Here is a 17,826-nt window from a genome sequence, read left to right on the forward strand (position 1 = left end):
CCCTGTCTCTAAACAAAATACAAAATAGGGCTGGGATGTGGCTCAGTGGTCGAGTGCCCTTGAGTTCAATCCTTGGTACCAAAAGAAAAAAAAAAAGTTCATCTGGGGATGAGGGTGTAGCTCTGTGAGAGAAGTCATGTTGATCATGTTGTAGCCCCCAGAAAGTTTTTGGAGTTAATGTATAACACAGAAAATACTCTTCTTCAGTATTTTACTCTGATACTCTGACCTGAGAAATCCCAAGACGCAAAGTGGCCCCTGAGAGGTCACCTCAGGGCACACCTGAAATCCTGAAGAACTTTGTTTGCAACCTAAAGAAAAAGGATGTGTTGCCAAGAAAGAATATTATGCTTGATGCTTCACATCTTCAACTCCCAAGCCCAATTCACACCCCATCTTTTTTTCTGGTCTCCCTCCTTCTTCTTGCTCCCCTCTTTCTTGGCTCTTCTTTTCCACATTGTTCTCAAAACTGTTCCATGTCAATGGGAGCCCAGATCCCTCCCCTAGTTCCCCATTGCCCCAGAACAGGGGCTGTACTACTACAAAGACACACAAGACCCACCATCCATCATCAGTCACTCCCACAGGGCATCCACTGCCCCCATCTATATGACAGTTTCGAACTACATCCCTGAGCTTTCCTGGCTATTACTGCAAGTGTTGCTTCTCCCATAATGCCTTGTACTCCTAGACTTGGAAGGCCACTGCTGAGTCAAAGGGCTCTGTGCAAACTCTTGTCATAACCCTGTGTGGCTACTGAAAATGATTTCTCATCCTCCCCAGAGACAAAAGATCACTTTTTTCTCCGTACAGACCCTTACGCATCAGATTTTCCCAAACAAACCTGGATTCAAGTAGTCACTCCGGTCGCTCGGTTGTCAATCCACTTGTCCCAATTTGGGGCTTCTGAAATACACAACCCCTATAGCTAGGCCAGGTGAGGGAGCCTGGTCAAAGCTCCCTACTCAGGGAGCGAGCCACTCGCACTTTCTGGGGTGGCCGCCAGGGGCCGCCGGGCGCTTTGTTTTCCTTTCTGGCCAGGGTCGGGGCCGGAGGCCTGCAGAGCGCATGCTCCGGGGCAGTTCGCGGCTCGGCCGGTGATCACTGGAGTTCGTTGTAGCCGACCCGCACCAAGGTAGGTCGCCCGGAGACGTTCGGAGAGTCCCGGGGGAGGGAAGCGCGTGAGGCGGCCCCGCGGAGCGCGGTGACCTAGGTCGTTGCTTGCTCGCGCCCGCCGGAGTCGCGCAATGCCGGCCCACGCGAAGCGGGTGGCAGCGAGACGCGGTGTGGGCGCGCGTGCTCCGGCCCCTTGGGCGGCCAACTGGGCCCCGCCTCACCCGAGCCGGGGCCGCGCAGCCCCTCCGCCGCGGCGCCAGAGCGGGCGGGAGATTCAAACGGCCCGGGTGCGGAAGACTGCTCGTGGCCGCGGCGACCTCGCGGGCCCCCGACGCGCCGACCCGCGTGCCTCGCGGCTGGGCGGCCGCCGGGCTGGGGCTGCGTCTCCGCTACAGGGAGAGTGGTTTTGTCCTGCGTTCGTTTGGAGAATGCGGTTTGCACTACTGGGGGAACTCGGCCCCGGAAGGGTCTGCTTTAGAAGCCCAAGGTTGGGGTGGTGAGGCCCCGCTGCAAGGACAGGAACCTCAACGTCAACAGGCATCTCCTCAACTGTTGGCGCGTTAGAGAGGTGTGCCCAGAACTCCGCATCAGTTAAGTCTGTGAACAAATTATTTGCTGGCCATCCATTCTGTGCCGCTCTTGAAGTGCTGGACAACAATGGTGAAAAATCCCATGTGGCCTTTACATCCCTGGGAGAGACTTTGTGAGTGTCCACAGTTATGGTCCCGTGTGGTCACAAAAGTATGCCCCTGGCACCCAGAGCACTGCTGCTGGCAAGTCATTCATCAGAAAAATTAATTGAACTTCAACCATGTGTGACTGTGTGCCCTAGCTTTAGTGGAACATATGGAGTGTTAACAGGACCCCAAAGAGAGACCCATCAACCCTGCTCAGGAGGGGCAGGGATAGCTTTCCAGGTGAGGTGACTCTTGACTGGGTTTTAATTGAACTGTGGAGGCCAAGTGAGGTGGTGGGGTCAGGGAATCCAGGCAGGGTACACAGCACATACAAAGACATAAATGTATGGGTGAGTGTTGTGATCAAGACCACAGGTGATTTGAGGACTGAAGCAGCTCTGGTACAGCAGAGTCTTGATGGGACTACTTAGAATACAGGACCAAGGAACACTGCATGTGGTAGAGGAGGCAGGGAATGTTTCCCCAAAGAAGGGCATGAGAGTGGAGCTTGGAAAGATGAATTAAGAGTTAATCATTAAGTTTCAGTTACAGACAACACAAGAACAGGAATCTGTTGCCATTGGGCTACCCACCCAATTCCCCTGAACCTTAGTTTCTTATATCTAAAATGTGTAAGTTGTATGTGATGAGGATTTCTAGTGTCCTAAAATTTCCATAAAACAGTGGCGCTAACATCTGGTGAAAGCTATGGTCCCTTTCCCCAGGGAAAAAGGATCAGGGAGGCCCAAGCACAGCTCTGTATACTAAGAGGACCACAGAGAGGAACACTTGGTGTGAAATATGCCAGCTCTGTGCCTGGCATAAGAACAACTCAGCAAATGTTTGTTGACATGGGAGCCCTCCTCCCTTTCCTCCTGGGGACCTTTCACACAAAGAGATTCTTCAGCCCCTGAGTCTGGCAGGCAAGTTCTGCTTCCTGGTGTGGAGGAGGGAGGAGACAGCTGCTATGGTCCCAGAGTGCTTGGTTTTCCATTGCTGAAACCAGGATGTGGTGGGAATTGTAGCAGGAACACCAGGATCCTGCTAGACTGACTATACTGGTGTGCCTACCCACTTCAATCAACAAGTGAGGAAACTAAGGTGGGGGAGGCTCTGGCCCTGGGTGGGGAATGGTCAGAAGACCTGGATTTCCATCCCCCCTCTGTGTGGTCTAGGGCACCTTTCTCTGAGCCTCATCTCCTTTATCTATAATAGTGGAGTAATAACTCTTACCTCAGGGCACTCTAGAAAAGGTTGGAGCATTATAGGTACCCATTAGTATACACTGACTCTGTATCTGACTTAATTATTTGTGACTGTGTTTCACTCTTCTCCTTAACTGTAAACTTGAAGATGGAAGGTAGAGCATAGAAAGTGGGAATGTGAACATGATGACAAAAGACAAATCCTTGTTCCCAGTCTAGACTCAGGTTAAGAAAACTTGCAGAGCTGGGTGTGGTAGCACACTCTGTAATCCCAGTGACTCAGGAGGCCCTGGCAGAAGGATTGAAAGTTTGAGGCCAATATCAGTAATATAGCAAGATCCTAAGCAACTTAGATCAGATAAAACAAGGAGTGGGGGATATAGCTCAATAGTATAGCACACCTGGGTTCAGTCCCCAGATTGAAAAAAAGAAGCAGAAAAAGAAAACACTCAGGTGCTGTCGGTATAGTTCAGTAGAAGAACTCATGCTTAACTTGCTTAGGGGCCTGGGTTAGATCCCCAGAACAGTGTAAGGGAGGTAATCTGTAGAAAGAACTGATTTGCACAGTTGAGGATATGCTGGCAGGTAACAGGCAGAGGGCTTCACCTTTTAGAAGGTGCCCACTCCTTCGCAACCCTGCCTCTGGGGCTCATAGGCAACTCAGGTCTGTGAAACTAAAGCCTGTGTGCTTTCTACCACAGCAGGGAGCTGTACCCATTGTCTGGATCTGTCACCAGCCCACCTAGAAAGAAGCTCCAGCTGCCTCATTGTCTTCTCTCTGCTCTCAACCTCCTCTTTCTCAATTGACTTCTACTCTCTGTACCTTCTATTTAGCTAAGCTCATTGGGGGTCTGGGGAGGAATTCCTGGTGTGAAGTGTGCCAGCTCTGTGCCTGGCATAATTGCAACTCAGCAAATGTTGGTTTACATGAAAGCCCTCCTCCTTTCACTCTTGGGGACGTTCACACAAAGAGATTCTTCAGTTCCTGAGTCTAGCAAGCAAGACCCTGAGTCTAGAAGGCCTGGCCAGGCTGTGTTAGCCCCCTTCCTGTATCATGGTCTGCCTTGAGTTGACCCTTTCATTTTGTGTGGGGGAAGGGGTACTGGGCGTTGAAACCAAGGGGACTCTACCACTAAGCTATATCCCCACCTTTTTTTTTTTCTTCTTCTTCTTCTTGTTCTTCGGCATTGGGGATAGAATGCAGGGCCTTGTACCTGCTAGGGAAGTGCTCTACTACTAAGCTACATCCCCAGCTGCTTAGGGGTTTTGATAAATAATGCATAATTAGCACAGGAAAATGTTTGCCATGTCTAACAGGTAGTATTTGGCTGGGTTTTTCAGGATAGGAAGATGCCACCCAAGCGCATAGCTAAGAGAAGGTCAGCCCCAGAAGATGCCATCCCCAAAAGCAAGAAAGTAAAGGGTAAGTTGGCTGTGGCCTCTTCTTTCTGCTTGTGGATAGCCTCTTAGAACCCAAGGAACCTGGGACTGGGTTCCTTCCTCCCTGAAAGATGAGAGGCTTGGATGTCCAGGGACCCCACACCCAGCTGGAGGGTCTCCTATAGCTCATTGAATCTCATCCTCAAGGAAATAAAAACTGGGCTGACAGCCCAATGTGGTGGTGCACGCCTGTGATTCCAGTGATTTGGGATGTTGAGGCAGGAGGATTGCAAGTTTAAGGCCAACCTAAAGCAATTTATTATACCCTCAGCAAGTTAGCAAGATCCTGTCTCAAAAAATAAAAAGAACTGGGGATATAGCTCAGTGGTAAAGTGCCCTTGGGTTAATCCTCAGTACACACATACACACACACAATCAATCAGTCAATCTTAGAATTTTGCTCCAGGCAATAATGTATTTTGATCAGGACCACTGATTTCCATAGTAGGTTCAAGTCCTGCCACTTTCTAGATGTGTAACCATAGGCAAGTTAAAACTTGACTGAGCTTGGGTTACCCACTTCATAAAATGGAGATGAGAACATCACTGATCTCTGGGCTGTTGTTGTGAGGATTAAATGATTAAATGAGACAATGTCCTGGCAGCATTTGAGAGAGGAATCCCTGGTTTTCTTTTTTCTGAGATCCTAAAGTGGGGCAGGAACAGGAGAAAGCCACCCCCTATCTGGGAAGAGGGTATGTGAACCCACACTCAGACAGTGTCTGTCTTTTGCAGACTCTCGTAACAAAGCAGTGAGGGCCACTGCCTCCCGCCGTGGTCCCAGCGCCCGCTCCTGCCAAGGTGCCTACAGGCTGAGCCCTCCTGACCAGAAAACCCACCCAGGTGGCTCCCTGCTCAGTGCACTCTCTGCGCAGCCCCCGTGGCCCTGGGGGCCATGGCCACACACCTGGAGGAGAGGCTGGACGCTATTGGCTGTCTGGGGCTGCCGAGGCCTCCATTGGCTAGCAGAGGGCCTTGTGCCGCCCACTGGTGGGCACAAACCTCACTGCAGATGGTTCTGTGGCCTGCCTCTTCCTCTTCAACTGCCAGTGTGCTGCCCCATAGGGTTAGAGTGGTCAGTTTTCCTCTGAGAATATATCCAGAAGTTGAAAATCACAGCCTGGGGATGGAGGAGGGTTAGGGTAGAAGCTGGTGTCTGCTCCAATCCATGTAGTCTCCCTTGGTTTTAGTGCAGACTGCTAAATTGCCTTATGACTCTGGGAAGATTATTGAACCTCTTAGGTTGCTCTCTTCCCTTTTCTGTAACACAGGATCCTAAATATGGAAAATCTGCAGAGCAAGTCAAAGGTAGAGTAAGCAGTCAGTAAAGGGTAGACATTATCTGAGCCCCAGCTGTTAGCACTGTGACTTCTGACAGACAACCTAGGCTAATCAGGAAAACTATCTTGAGTCGTCATGGTCCTCTTCCCCTCCTCACCAAGATTCATTTCACAGAATGAGGTCTCCTTGTTTCTATTTCCTTATTGTCACATTAATAATGTGCTCAGCTTTTAATCTTCACAGAAACTCTTTGAGATGATGAGGAAACTTAGTCTCAAGAATGTCATACTAATGACTTATTACAGAGCAGGGGCTTAAACCCAGGTTCAAGATTGATTCCTGATGCCAGAGTCCATGAAATGACCTCCCTCTCTCCTATCATCCTGCCCACTCAGGGGCTATCTTCTCCACCCCTCAGTCTCACACAGGTCCCACAACACAGAACCAGGCTTGGTGCTGACACTGGGCCAGGGCGACGTGGGCCAGCTGGGCCTAGGTGAGAATGTTATGGAGAGGAAGAAGCCTGCCCTGGTGCCCATTCCAGAGGATGTTGTGCAGGTTGAGGCTGGGGGCATGCACACCGTGTGTCTGAGCAAAAGTGGCCAGGTAGGCTGGGGGATTGGGCAGTGCCTGGGGTTGGGGGGATGGGCTAGGGTTGGGACAGGAGCTTTAAGCTATATACATTTCACTGTGGAGATGGAGCTGGCTAGCCAAGCAAGGAATGGCCTAAATGAGAGTGGATTGAGACCAGATCTTGCACTAATGGGGGCTTCCTGGGCATAGGTCTACTCCTTCGGCTGCAATGATGAAGGTGCCCTGGGAAGGGACACATCTGTGGAGGGCTCAGACATGGTCCCTGGGAAAGTGGACCTGCAAGAGAAGGTGATACAAGTGTCAGCAGGAGATAGCCACACAGCAGCTCTCACCGAAGATGGTCGTGTTTTCCTGTGGGGTTCATTCCGGGTAAGACTGGGTCTAGAAGACTGCATGGAAGTGAGGGTATAACTCAGTGGAAGAGAGCTTATCTAGCAAGCATGAGGTCTTGGGTTTGATCCCCAGCACCAAACAAACAAACAAACAAAAAAGACTGGCTAGGAGTGGTGGTGCATGCCTATAATCCCAGAGGCTCAGAAGGTTGAGATAGGAAGATTAAAAGTTCAGAGCCAGCCTCAGCAATTTAGTGAGTCCCTAAACAACTTAGCAAGACCCTGTCTCAAAAAATAAAAGGGCTGGCTATATTGCTCAGTGACTAAGCACCCCTGGGTTCAGTCCCTGGTACCAAAAAAGTTATCTAACCTCCTTACCACCATTGTACTTGGGTTGAAAAAGGCAGGGCTGGGGCCCAGATCCAAATCTCTGGCTTCTTCTGGGCCTGACCACAGTTCTAGCTCTTTCCTTGAATCTGATGTTATGAAGTGCATGTCCTGAGAAAGGAGTGGGTGAAAGATGCCTTTGGGTTGAGGCTGATATGGGAAATTGCTCTTGTCATCCCCTACCTGAACCTCTCTCTTCCCTTCCCAGCCCTCTTCCCTACTTTCCAGAGGCTTTGGGGGAATGAGGCAGGAATTGTCACATCACAGTGTTTCCAAGGCAAGGGAGTGTAGTTTAAAAAACAGTTTCAGCATTAAGATTGGTACCTTGGGGGACTGGGGATGTGGCTCAAGCGGTAGCATGCTCGCCTGGCATGCGTGCGGCCCGGGTTCGATCCTCAGCACCACATACAAACAATGATGTTGTTGTGTCCGCCAAAAACTAAAAAATAAATATTAAAAATTAAAAAAAAAAAAAGATTGGTACCTTGGTATTTATTGTGAAGTCTCATAAAAAAATAAGGAATCCGATGAGTGTTTCCTCATCAAGGTTATTTTAAAATTTTTATGGAGGATTTCTTAAGAGTGATTAGAATTATATATTGAACACCAAGCTACTTGATACCAAGTTTCAACAGTTATCAACTTTTTGCAAATTCCAGATCATGTATGATTTCATTCATAAATATTTCAGGATGCGGCCTGGCTCCTGTCTGCTCTTTATCCCTTCTGCTACTACTTACTACACTTCACCAGATAGCTCTGTGGCCTCCTAAAAGCCTGAATGTGGCTGCTACAGGGCAGGCAGGACTAGCTGATAAGTGCTCTCTTCTTCCCTTCTAGGACAATAATGGTGTGATTGGGTTGTTGGAGCCCATGAAGAAGAGCATGGTGCCTTTGCAAGTGCAGCTGGACACACCAGTGGTAAAGGTAGCCTCAGGTGGGTCTAGGAGTATTCACTGTAGGCAGGAGCTAAAGGACCTTCTTCTGGGGCTGGATCAGCCTTGGTCCTAACAGATAAGCCATGCATCCTCCACCTTCCTCTCATCTTCAGGAAATGACCACTTGGTGATGCTGACAACTGATGGTGACCTCTACACCTTGGGCTGCGGGGAGCAGGGCCAGCTAGGCCGAGTACCTGAGTTATTTTCCAACCGTGGTGGTCGGCAGGGCCTCGGTAAGTAGTGTCAGTACATCTAGTGGGGTAACTTGGCAAACCAACCCCTGTGGTGACTAAAAGCAGGAGGGAGTCTTGAGCTTCAGACTTGCATGAAATAGACTTGTAGTGTTAAGATCTCACACTTTAAAAACTTGGTTGGGGATATAGCTAAGTTGGTAGAGTACTTGCCTTGCATACACATAGACCCTGGGTTCAGTCTCCAGCGCACCCCCCACCCCACCCCCGAAAATAAATAAATAAATAATAAAAACTCAAACTTGAGTGAGGTGTGGTGGCACACACATATATTCCTAACTACTTCAGAGGCTGAGGCAGGAAGATCACAAGTTCAAAGCCAGTCTTGGCAATTTGGCAAGACCCTGTTTCAAAGTTTTTTTTATTTTATTTTATTTATTTATTTATTTATTTATTTATTTATTTATTTATTTATTTTTAAGAGAGAGTGAGGAGGGAGAGAGAGAGAGAGAGAGAATTTTTTAACATTTATTTTTTAGTTCTCGGCGGACACAACATCTTTGTTGGTATGTGGTGCTGAGGATCGAACCCGGGCCGCACGCATGCCAGGCGAGCGCGCTACCGCTGAGCCACATCTCCAGCCCTTCAAAGTTTTTTTTAAAAAATAGGGCTGAGGGGGCTGGGGCTGTAGCTCAGTGGTAGAGCATTTGCCTAGCATGGGTGAGGCACTGGGTTCGATCCTCAGCACCACATAAAAATAAATTAATAAAATAAAGGTCCATCTACAACTAAAAAAATATTTAAAAAATAAAATAAAATAAAAATAGGGCTGAGGGGGGCTGGTGTTGTGGCTCAGTGGTAGAGCATTTGCCTAGCATGTGCAAGGCCCTGGGTTCCATCTTCAGCACCATTTAAAAATAGATAAAATATTTTTTTTTAAAATGGGGCTGAGGGCTTCAGTTGTGGCTCAATGGTAGAGCACTTGCCTGGCATGTGTGAGGCCCTGGGTTCAATCCTCAGCACCACATAGAAAGAAAGAAAGAAAGGAAGGAAGGAAGGAAGGAAGGAAGGAAGGAAGGAAGGAAGGAAGGAAGGAAGGAAGGAAGGAAGGAAGGAAGGAAGGAAGGAAGGAAGGAAGGAAGGAAGGAAGGAAGGAAGGAAGGAAGGAAGGAAGGAAGGAAGGAAGGAAGGAAGGAAGGAAGGAAGGAAGGAAGGAAGGAAGGAAGGAAGGAAGGAAGGAAGGAAGGAAGGAAGGAAGGAAGGAAGGAAGGAAGGAAGGAAGGAAGGAAGGAAGGAAGGAAGGAAGGAAGGAAGGAAGGAAGGAAGGAAGGAAGGAAGGAAGGAAGGAAGGAAGGAAGGAAGGAAGGAAGGAAGGAAGGAAGGAAGGAAGGAAGGAAGGAAGGAAGGAAGGAAGGAAGGAAGGAAGGAAGGAAGGAAGGAAGGAAGGAAGGAAGGAAATGAAAGATCCATTTACAACTAAGAAAATATTTAAAAAAAAAATGGGGCCACGGGCTGGGGTTGTAGCTCAGTGGAAGAGTGTTGCCTCGCACGCGTGAGGCCCTGGGTTCAATCCCCAGCACCACATAAAAATAAACAAATAAGATATTGTGTCCATCTACAACTAAAAAAAAAATATTTTTAAAAAAATGGAGTTGGGTATATAGTTTGGTGGTAGAGCACCTGCATATCTGCTTATCATGTGCAAGGCCCTGGGTTCATTCCCTAATATGGACCAAAAAGGGTGGGGGAGGGGTTCAAACTTTGGACACTGATGGCTACCCTGGGTATGGGAAGATTTTTTTGTTTGTTTTTGGTGCTAGGGATTGAACCTAGGGTTGTTTGTACTTTACCACTAAGCTATATCTCGAGCCCTTTTTATATTTTTGAGACAGGGTCTCACTAAGTTGCTTAGGGTCTTGGTAAGTTGCTGAGGTTGGTCTTGAACTTGCAGGCCTCTTACTTCAGCCTCCTGAGTTGCTGAGATTACAGGTAAGTGCCACCATGCCCAGCTACCATGAGTTTGAATCCTGTTCTGTTATCTTCTAGCTATGGGACCTGCGCCATATAGTTTCCTTGTCTCTAAACCTGTCTTTAACCTTACTTCATTGTGTTGCTTGAAGATAGATAAGTTAATTAGAAAAATATCTGGCACATCGTAAGTTCCACATAAACATTACCTCTAATACTATGGGAATCTGAGCATAGCATTTACACTGGCTTTAGTATCCTCTTCTGTAAAATAAGGTTTAGAGTTCCTGCTTAGCCTCCTCCCAACGGTTTTCAAAACATAAGAGAAACAGGCCCAGGATCAGAGAAGAAAAAGGCCATGTGCTTCTGTCACTGACCCTGGCTGCTTTACCTACAGAACGACTCTTGGTCCCCAAGTGTGTGATGCTGAAATCTAGGGGAGCCCGGGGCCATGTGAGGTTCCAGGATGCCTTCTGTGGTGCCTATTTCACTTTTGCCATCTCCCAAGACGGCCACATATATGGCTTTGGCCTTTCCAACTACCATCAACTTGGTGAGTCTGAATGCAGCATAGCATAGGGGTGGCCCAATGACCTGGTTCCAGTCCTGGCTCTGTCACTTATTCACTGTGCACCCTTTGTAGAGTTCCTTAATTCCTCAGAGCCACAGTTGTGTCTGTAAAGTGAGAATATTCATATCCTGGTGAGGGTGGCCTTACTATGGGATGGGATTGATAAAACATCTCCTGAAACACCTTTACCCCTGATGGCAGGAACACCAGGCACAGAATCTTGTTTCATACCCCAGAACTTGACATGCTTCAAGAATTCCACCAAATCCTGGGTGTGCTTCTCTGGTGGCCAGCACCATACAGTCTGTCTGGATTCAGAAGGTAGGACCTCCAAGTCCTCTATGTTAGAGACAAACTAGGCCTATCCAGACCAGGGCCGGTTCTACAGTTTGGGCCAGACATGGGTCCATAAAGGTCACCCTTGTCCTCCAGCGTCCTGGTGCTTCCAAGTACAAGTTCATTGGAGGCCTATTTGAAGATTCTCCTAGGACTCACCCAAAATGGGGACACTACATACCTCCTTCTGACCATGCTGAGAGTGGGGACAGGCTCCTGAGGATATGAGGACTCACCTGGCCTGCTGCCTGTTTTGCCCAGAGAATGTCCTCTGCTACTGCTTATCTCTCTCCCTCTTCCCACAGGAAAAGCATACAGCCTGGGCCGGGCTGAGTATGGGCGGCTTGGCCTTGGGGAGGGTGCAGAGGAGAAGAGCATACCCACCCTCATCTCCAGGCTGCCCACCGTCGTCTCAGTGGCCTGTGGGGCCTCTGTGGGGTATGCCGTGACCAAGGATGGTGAGTGGGGCTCCCCACACCTCATCTGGTTGGGGCCTGTGGGTTGTGATTCTTATCATACTCTCTAGCAGGCTGTCTACCATCATGCTGGAATTGAGATGTAGAAATTGGTCTTTGCTCCTGACCCTCAGAAACTCTCTGATTTGATGAATATAAATGAGTAAACAGATTATTTGAGACTGGGTCTCACTGTGTTGCCCATGGTAGTCTGAAACTCCTGGGCCCAAATGATCCCCCACCTCAGCCTCCTGAGTGCAAGAACTTCAGGCACATGTGCATGCCACATTACCTGCTGGCTAGAAGTGATTAGTTCTGCAGAGGAGAAAAATAAAGAGGAGATATCATTGAGACCCAGAGTCCCACCTTCCCATGGAGTTATACTTAAGAATCTTAGGGGAAAACAGGCTGAGTAGTCAGGGTCCTGGCCAGCATAGGAGAGGAGGATGTCAACAAGGATGTCAAAGCCTAAAGGGGTAATGGGGCACAATAAGGGAGAGCTGCTAGAAGGCTGGCTGGCAAGCCGGTTGTGGTGGTGCCCGCCTGTAATCCCAGCGACTCAAAAGGCTGAGGCAGGAGAATCACAAGTTAGAGGCCAGCCTCAGCAAATTAGTGTGGTCCTAAGCAATTTAGCCAAGGCCTTGTCTCAAAAAATAAAAAGGGCTGGGATGTGGCTCAGTGGTAAAGGGCCCCTGGGTTCAATCCCCAATACCCCAAAAAAGAAAAATGAAGTCAGCAGAAATGCTTGATCTGAGACTGGGAAGACCTCTGAGGAAGTGAGGGCTTGCACTGTACCCCAAAGGTTTTATTCTTGAAGGAAAGTACAGGAAGGCATTCCCAGCTGGGTAACTTCCATAGCAGTCTCAATGACAATTGGTCCTGAGAATGGAGGGTGGATGCAGGGATTTAGGAAGCAGCCAGTCATTTAGGGCCTGGGAACAGGAAGAAGTCTTTACATTATCTTCTTGACTTCTCCCAACTTCCCTGAACTCCCAGAGACAGGACCTTATCTGGCTGCTGTTGGCCAAGGCCAGAATTCAACCTCATGTCCCAGGTTTTGCAGTGTGGAAAGGTGTAGCCAGAAATCCTGGAGACAGCTGCCTCCATTTCTTTCCCCCTACAGGTCGTGTTTTTGCCTGGGGTATGGGCACCAACTATCAGCTGGGTACAGGGCAGGATGAGGACGCCTGGAGCCCTGTGGAGATGACTGGCAAACAGCTGGAGAACCGCGTGGTGTTGTCTGTGTCCAGCGGGGGCCAGCATACAGTCCTATTAGTCAAGGACAAGGAACAGAGCTGATGAAGCCTCTGAGGGCCTGGCTCCTTCCCCTGCCCTCCCTTATAGAACAGGGAAGCAGAGACAACTACAGATTCCAGCAGGCCTCTCCCCAGCCCTGAGCACTGTCGGTCTCCTGCCATTTTTCCATCAGCAGAGCAGAATCCTTTTCTCTCTTTCCTCCTCTTTTCTGGAATCATCCTGGGACCTGCAGGATAAAAGGGGAGGGAGATGGGAGGGTCTGTCAGAAGGAACATTGCTCATCCCAGACTATGTAGTCAGACCTTTCCTTCTACTTCCCTACCCTCTGGTGGTCCTGGCTGGCCCTGACTTTGCCTACAAAAAAACAAAACTTCTTCCCCTGGTACCTGCACTTTGAGAAGTTGGGCTTTATCAAGCCCCATTCTGGTCTTGTGTTTCTAACAGTCCCCAGGCAAACAGATGGTACAGTCATCATACCCAGTTGTCATGGAGCCATATCTGGGGGAATTTGGAGGAAAGACAAGGCTACAGGACCTGTGCACAACCCCAAGCCAAATATTTGGCTCTAAACAGGTGTCCGAATGAGCCACTTGATGAAGAAAAAGCCAAAAGCTATTCTCCCAGAAGCACAAAGCATACTCTTGTCTCTCAGGCATTGCCTGTGGATTCCCCCATTTGTTGGGCCGCACCTGCAACCAAGGACATGAAAGCTGGGCTGGGCTGGGCTGGGCTGGGCAGGGCTGGGCCAAGCATGGGGTAGATGAAAGGTTTTATGAACAGCAATATTGGGAGGAAGAGAGGGGAAGGAGTTGGAAGGGCAAAGGCTGGTCCTCAGAAAAGGAAGCAGCAACTTGTACAGTGGCTGTGAAAATAGTTTTGGATTTTTTTTTTTAATTATAAAATATTTTGGAGGGGAGAGTGGAAATCTTGTAACACTTTGAATAAATTTAAAGTTTTATAAAACAGGTCACTTGTTTTCAATACACACCCTATTCTTTTAAGGGACTACCTGCCATGTTCCAGGTACTTTTGGGAAGGGCAAAATAAGCCCAGGCCTGTGAACTTGGTGTCAAGGTTATAGCTTAAAGGATGTCAAGATGTCCCAAGGTTCCCCGCGTGCTTCTCTGGGGCAATTAGAGTCTATCAAAAAGAAGAAAATGGTTGTTTGGGTGTTTATGTTTCAGGAATCACTGGAGGGTTTTTTGTTTGGTTTGGTTTTTGTTTTTTATGATGCTGCAGAACTGAGAAATGGGATAAATCTTTGAATTCTCTAGTCCCAAGTCAAGTTTTTTTTCCTTTTTTTTTTTTAATTAAATGAAATTATACAATGGATGGAGAGATACTATTTTTTTTTTTTAAAGAGAGAGTGAGAGAGGAGGGAGAGAGAGAGAGAGAAAGAATTTTTAATATTTATTTTTTAGTTCTCGGCAGACACAACATCTTTGTTGGTATGTGGTGCTGAGGATCGAACCCGGGCCGCACGCATGCCAGGTGAGCGCGCTACCGCTTGAGCCACATCACCAGCCCACTATTTTTTTTTTAGAGAGAGAATTTTTTTAATATTTATTTTTTAGGGCTGGGGATGTGGCTCAAGCGGTAGCACACTCGCCTGGCATGCGTGCAGCCCGGGTTCGATCCTCAGTACCACATACCAACAAAGATGTTGTGTCCGCCGAGAACTAAAAAAATAAATAAATAAATATTTAAAAAATTCTCTCTCCTCTCTCACTCTCTCTTTAAAAATATATATATATTTATTTTTTAGTTTTCTTACTTTTTGACTAGTGTTATTTATTTTGTCATAAGTAAGCCACATCTCATGTTAACTTGAGATTAATTCAGTAATTGCAGTCAATTTAGAACTTTGTTTTAGAATATTTTGCCTTAAATATGTTTATTCTTTTACCCCCAACATTTTCTGTGTATTATATGAGCCTAACAGGTCAATAATACAGGTTTTTCCCACTCTCCATGAGTAATGTCTTTTTTTTTTAACCTTGATTTTATTTATTTATTTTTATGTGGTGCTGAGAATCGAACCCAGTGTCTTGTACGTGCTAAGTGAGTGCTCAACCACTGAGTCATAACCCTCGCCTGAGTAGTTTGTAATTTTGTAACAAATAAGAAATTATTTCCATTATTTAAGGTAGGGAAAATTGGACTATATAACACATTTACTCTTAATTTTAGCTTCTTTAGATGTACAGATAAAAAAAACAACATAGTGCCCACATTTAAGAAATAAACCTGAAGAAAAAATATCTAACAAGGTCTATGATATCCAGAGAATTTATTTGTGTGACTTCCATGTTCTCCTTAGCGTCAACAGTGTCACTGTGGTTCATTTGATTGGTGTTCATGAAAGCTTCTACAAATGATTATGAAGTTTAATTCTTTCTCCCCTACTAACTAATATATTAAAATATTGTGAAGTCCGGAAGATCAGAGATATCAACATTTGATATGTGACAAATCACCAAATTTTTACTGGGTTAAAAAAAGTCATTCTACATGACTATAAGGGAGCATTTTGGACTGGGTTTAGCTGAGCAATGCCTATGTTGAAGACATCTCGAAATGCTTACAGAGTTACCTGTATTGTTTTCAATAGTTGATGTATTTATTTAAACATGGTACAGTATCTTAAGATAATTTATGTATATTAAAGAAAACTTTCATAAGCATTTGAGCAACCATGTCAGAACTGATTCCCTCAATATAGTGGTCACCATTTAGGTGTTCCTATTTACATTTAAATCAATTTTTAAAATTTAAAATAATGTTTTTTCAGTTATACAAACCATTTTATTTATCAAGTACTTGATAAATCACATGTGGCTTGCGTCTATGGTATTATGAAAAGAACATTTCTATCATGGCAGAAAGTTAACAATGGACACTGGCTTGTTATGGACAGAGTCTATGTTAGGAAGCTTATACTACCAAACAGATTCTTGGATGTTTGGTTTGGGTTTTGAGTTTTGGTTCTGGGGATTGATCACAGGTGCCAGGGGCAATTAGAATCTATCATCCTTTTATTTTTTGAGAGGGACTTGCTCAGTTGCTGAAGTTGGCCTTGAACTTGTGATCCTCCTGCCTCAGCTTCCTGAGTCACTGGAATTACAGGCATGCACCACTGCCCTTGGCGAGATTTTTGGATATTGATGATTCTTAGAAAAAAATGAATATGAGGACTGGGGCTATAGCTCAGTGGCAGAGTGCTTGCCTTGCACATGTGGGGCACTGGGTTCGATCCTCAGCACAACATAAAAATAAACAAATTAAAGGCACGCTGCTGTCTATAACTACAAAAACAAACTACAAAAACAAAAATAAATCAACCTCCACCTAATCCAAAACCTCTCTCTCTTCCTCATATTGTATCCAAGAGTTAAGCTCTCTGAGTGCTTTGCATGCCGGACACATAGTAGATACTTTCTCTGTAAACCATTGTGATTATTGTACATTTTTTTTTTTATTCTCTAATTATTGCCTTTCTTTCCCCCAGTGTTGAGAATCAAGTCCAAGGCTTCACACATATATGCAAGGCAAGCACTCTACCACTGAGTTACAACCCTAGTCTTGCTTGTTTTCCGGGTGTTTATATTTTTATTTTACTTGTGTAAACACCATTAGTTCAGTTCCAATATACCAGAAGTATCATCTGCTTTTGTGTATTCAAACACATCAAGTACTTCCAATTTTGTTTACTTTTTCTTTCTCCAAACTGGATTGGTTACCCCAAAACAAATGTGATCATAGTATAACATTGTTCAACTACAAGAAATATTTGCAAAGTCATAATGTAAATGTTAATAATGCTTTAACAAAAATTAGAAGATGGAGAATTGTGTATAGGGACCAAACTACAAATGAAGAGACAGTAGTATAGTATGTTATTTAGAAATATGCAGATAGATTCAGGAAAAAACATTTGGAAATAGTTACTTTAAGGGAGTGGAAGTTGTGGGCTGGGGATGTGGCTTAAGCGGTAGCCCGCTCGCCTAGCATGCGTGCAGCCCGGGTTCGATCCTCAGTACCACATACAAACAAAGATGTTGTATATGCCGAGAACTAAGAAAAAATAAATAAATATTTAAATTCTCTCCAAAAAAAAAAATAAATAAGGGAGTGGAAGTTGGGGGCAAGGATAGGTAGAGTTTTGCTTAGGTCATAAATTCATCAAATAGGGGCTGGGGATGTGGCTCAAGCGGTGGCGCGCTGGGTTCGATCCTCAGCACCACATGCAAACGAAGATGTTGTGTCTGCCAATAACTAAAAAAATAAAATATTAAACTTCTCTCTCTTCTCTCTCTAAAAAAATCTATAAAAAAAGAATCTTGCTAGGAGCATTGCACACTCCTTTTAAAAAAAAATTCATCAAATATTTCTGAGTGCTTATCATGCCCCAGATAATGTAGGAATTTGATTAGAAAACAAAACGGACAAAGTCCTCCTCAGAAAGCTTTTTTTTTTTTTTTTTTTTTTTTGATACTGAAGATTGAACCCAGGGGCACTCTACCACTGAGCCACATCCCTAGCCCTTTTTATATTTTATTTAAGAGATAAGGTCTCCCTAAGTTGCTGAGGCTGGCTTTGGACTTGCAGTCCTCCTGCTGTACCCTACTGAGCCACTGGGATTACAGGCATGTGCCACTACACCCAGCAGAAAGTTTATATTCTTAAACTTTTTTTTGGGGGGGGGGATTTAATTGGATTTAATTGTGAATGTGAACATATTACATCGGGTACAAGTATGACATCTCTGGGAAAGCAGAAGTGGGACCCACATCACCTGCTGGGAAGCCAAGTGCTCCCAGGGAACAGGTTAATGTTGTGTGTGAAGTGTCACCGATGTCAGGGCTGCAGGCCACAGCTAGGTGGGTAGTGTGTGGAGGAGCACAGCAGCCCCTCCAGCTCAGCAAGGAGAAAAGAGCACTCCTCCTATTCCTATCATGCCATTCACCAAGGGCTGGGGGAGCCTGGCCTCTTGGCAGTCATGCCCAGTCCTTGCCCCTTGCTTAGTCTGGTCAGGGTGTGGGTGCTGCTTTTTGAGAAGGCAGTACAGCATGAGA

General features: G+C 46.2%; 1 protein-coding gene across 2 annotated transcripts; it reads left to right on the plus strand.

The window, feature by feature from the left end:
* Positions 1–1,071: 1,071 nt before the first annotated feature.
* Positions 1,072–13,655, plus strand: Rcc1 (regulator of chromosome condensation 1). Of its 2 annotated transcripts, XM_026391666.2 has the most exons (11): positions 1,072–1,135; positions 4,340–4,421; positions 5,174–5,239; positions 6,138–6,325; positions 6,503–6,682; positions 7,873–7,969; positions 8,084–8,206; positions 10,530–10,685; positions 10,905–11,024; positions 11,345–11,497; positions 12,618–13,655. In XM_026391666.2, exons 2-11 carry the CDS (start codon positions 4,349–4,351, stop codon positions 12,791–12,793), a joined length of 1,332 nt encoding a protein of 443 aa, XP_026247451.1. In that variant the 5' UTR covers positions 1,072–1,135; positions 4,340–4,348; the 3' UTR covers positions 12,794–13,655. The 2 variants fall into 2 exon arrangements, with proteins under 2 accessions (XP_026247451.1, XP_026247453.1); XM_026391668.2 differs by lacking the exon at positions 5,174–5,239.
* Positions 13,656–17,826: the final 4,171 nt, after the last annotated feature.

The sequence above is a fragment of the Urocitellus parryii genome, chromosome 11, assembly GCF_045843805.1.
Source record: "Urocitellus parryii isolate mUroPar1 chromosome 11, mUroPar1.hap1, whole genome shotgun sequence".
Lineage (NCBI taxonomy): Eukaryota > Metazoa > Chordata > Mammalia > Rodentia > Sciuridae > Urocitellus > Urocitellus parryii.

What these genes read in the sequence shown, in the direction of transcription:
- Rcc1 (XM_026391666.2), top strand. Translation starts at nt 4,349, where the DNA reads ATGCCACCCAAGCGCATAGCTAAGAGAAGGTCAGCCCCAGAAGATGCC. An exon ending in AGTGGTAAAGGTAGCCTCAG is followed by an intron (nt 7,970 to 8,083) that starts GTGGGTCTAGGA and finishes TCTCATCTTCAG; the next exon opens with GAAATGACCACTTGGTGATG. An exon ending in TTCCAACTACCATCAACTTG is followed by an intron (nt 10,686 to 10,904) that starts GTGAGTCTGAAT and finishes CCCTGATGGCAG; the next exon opens with GAACACCAGGCACAGAATCT.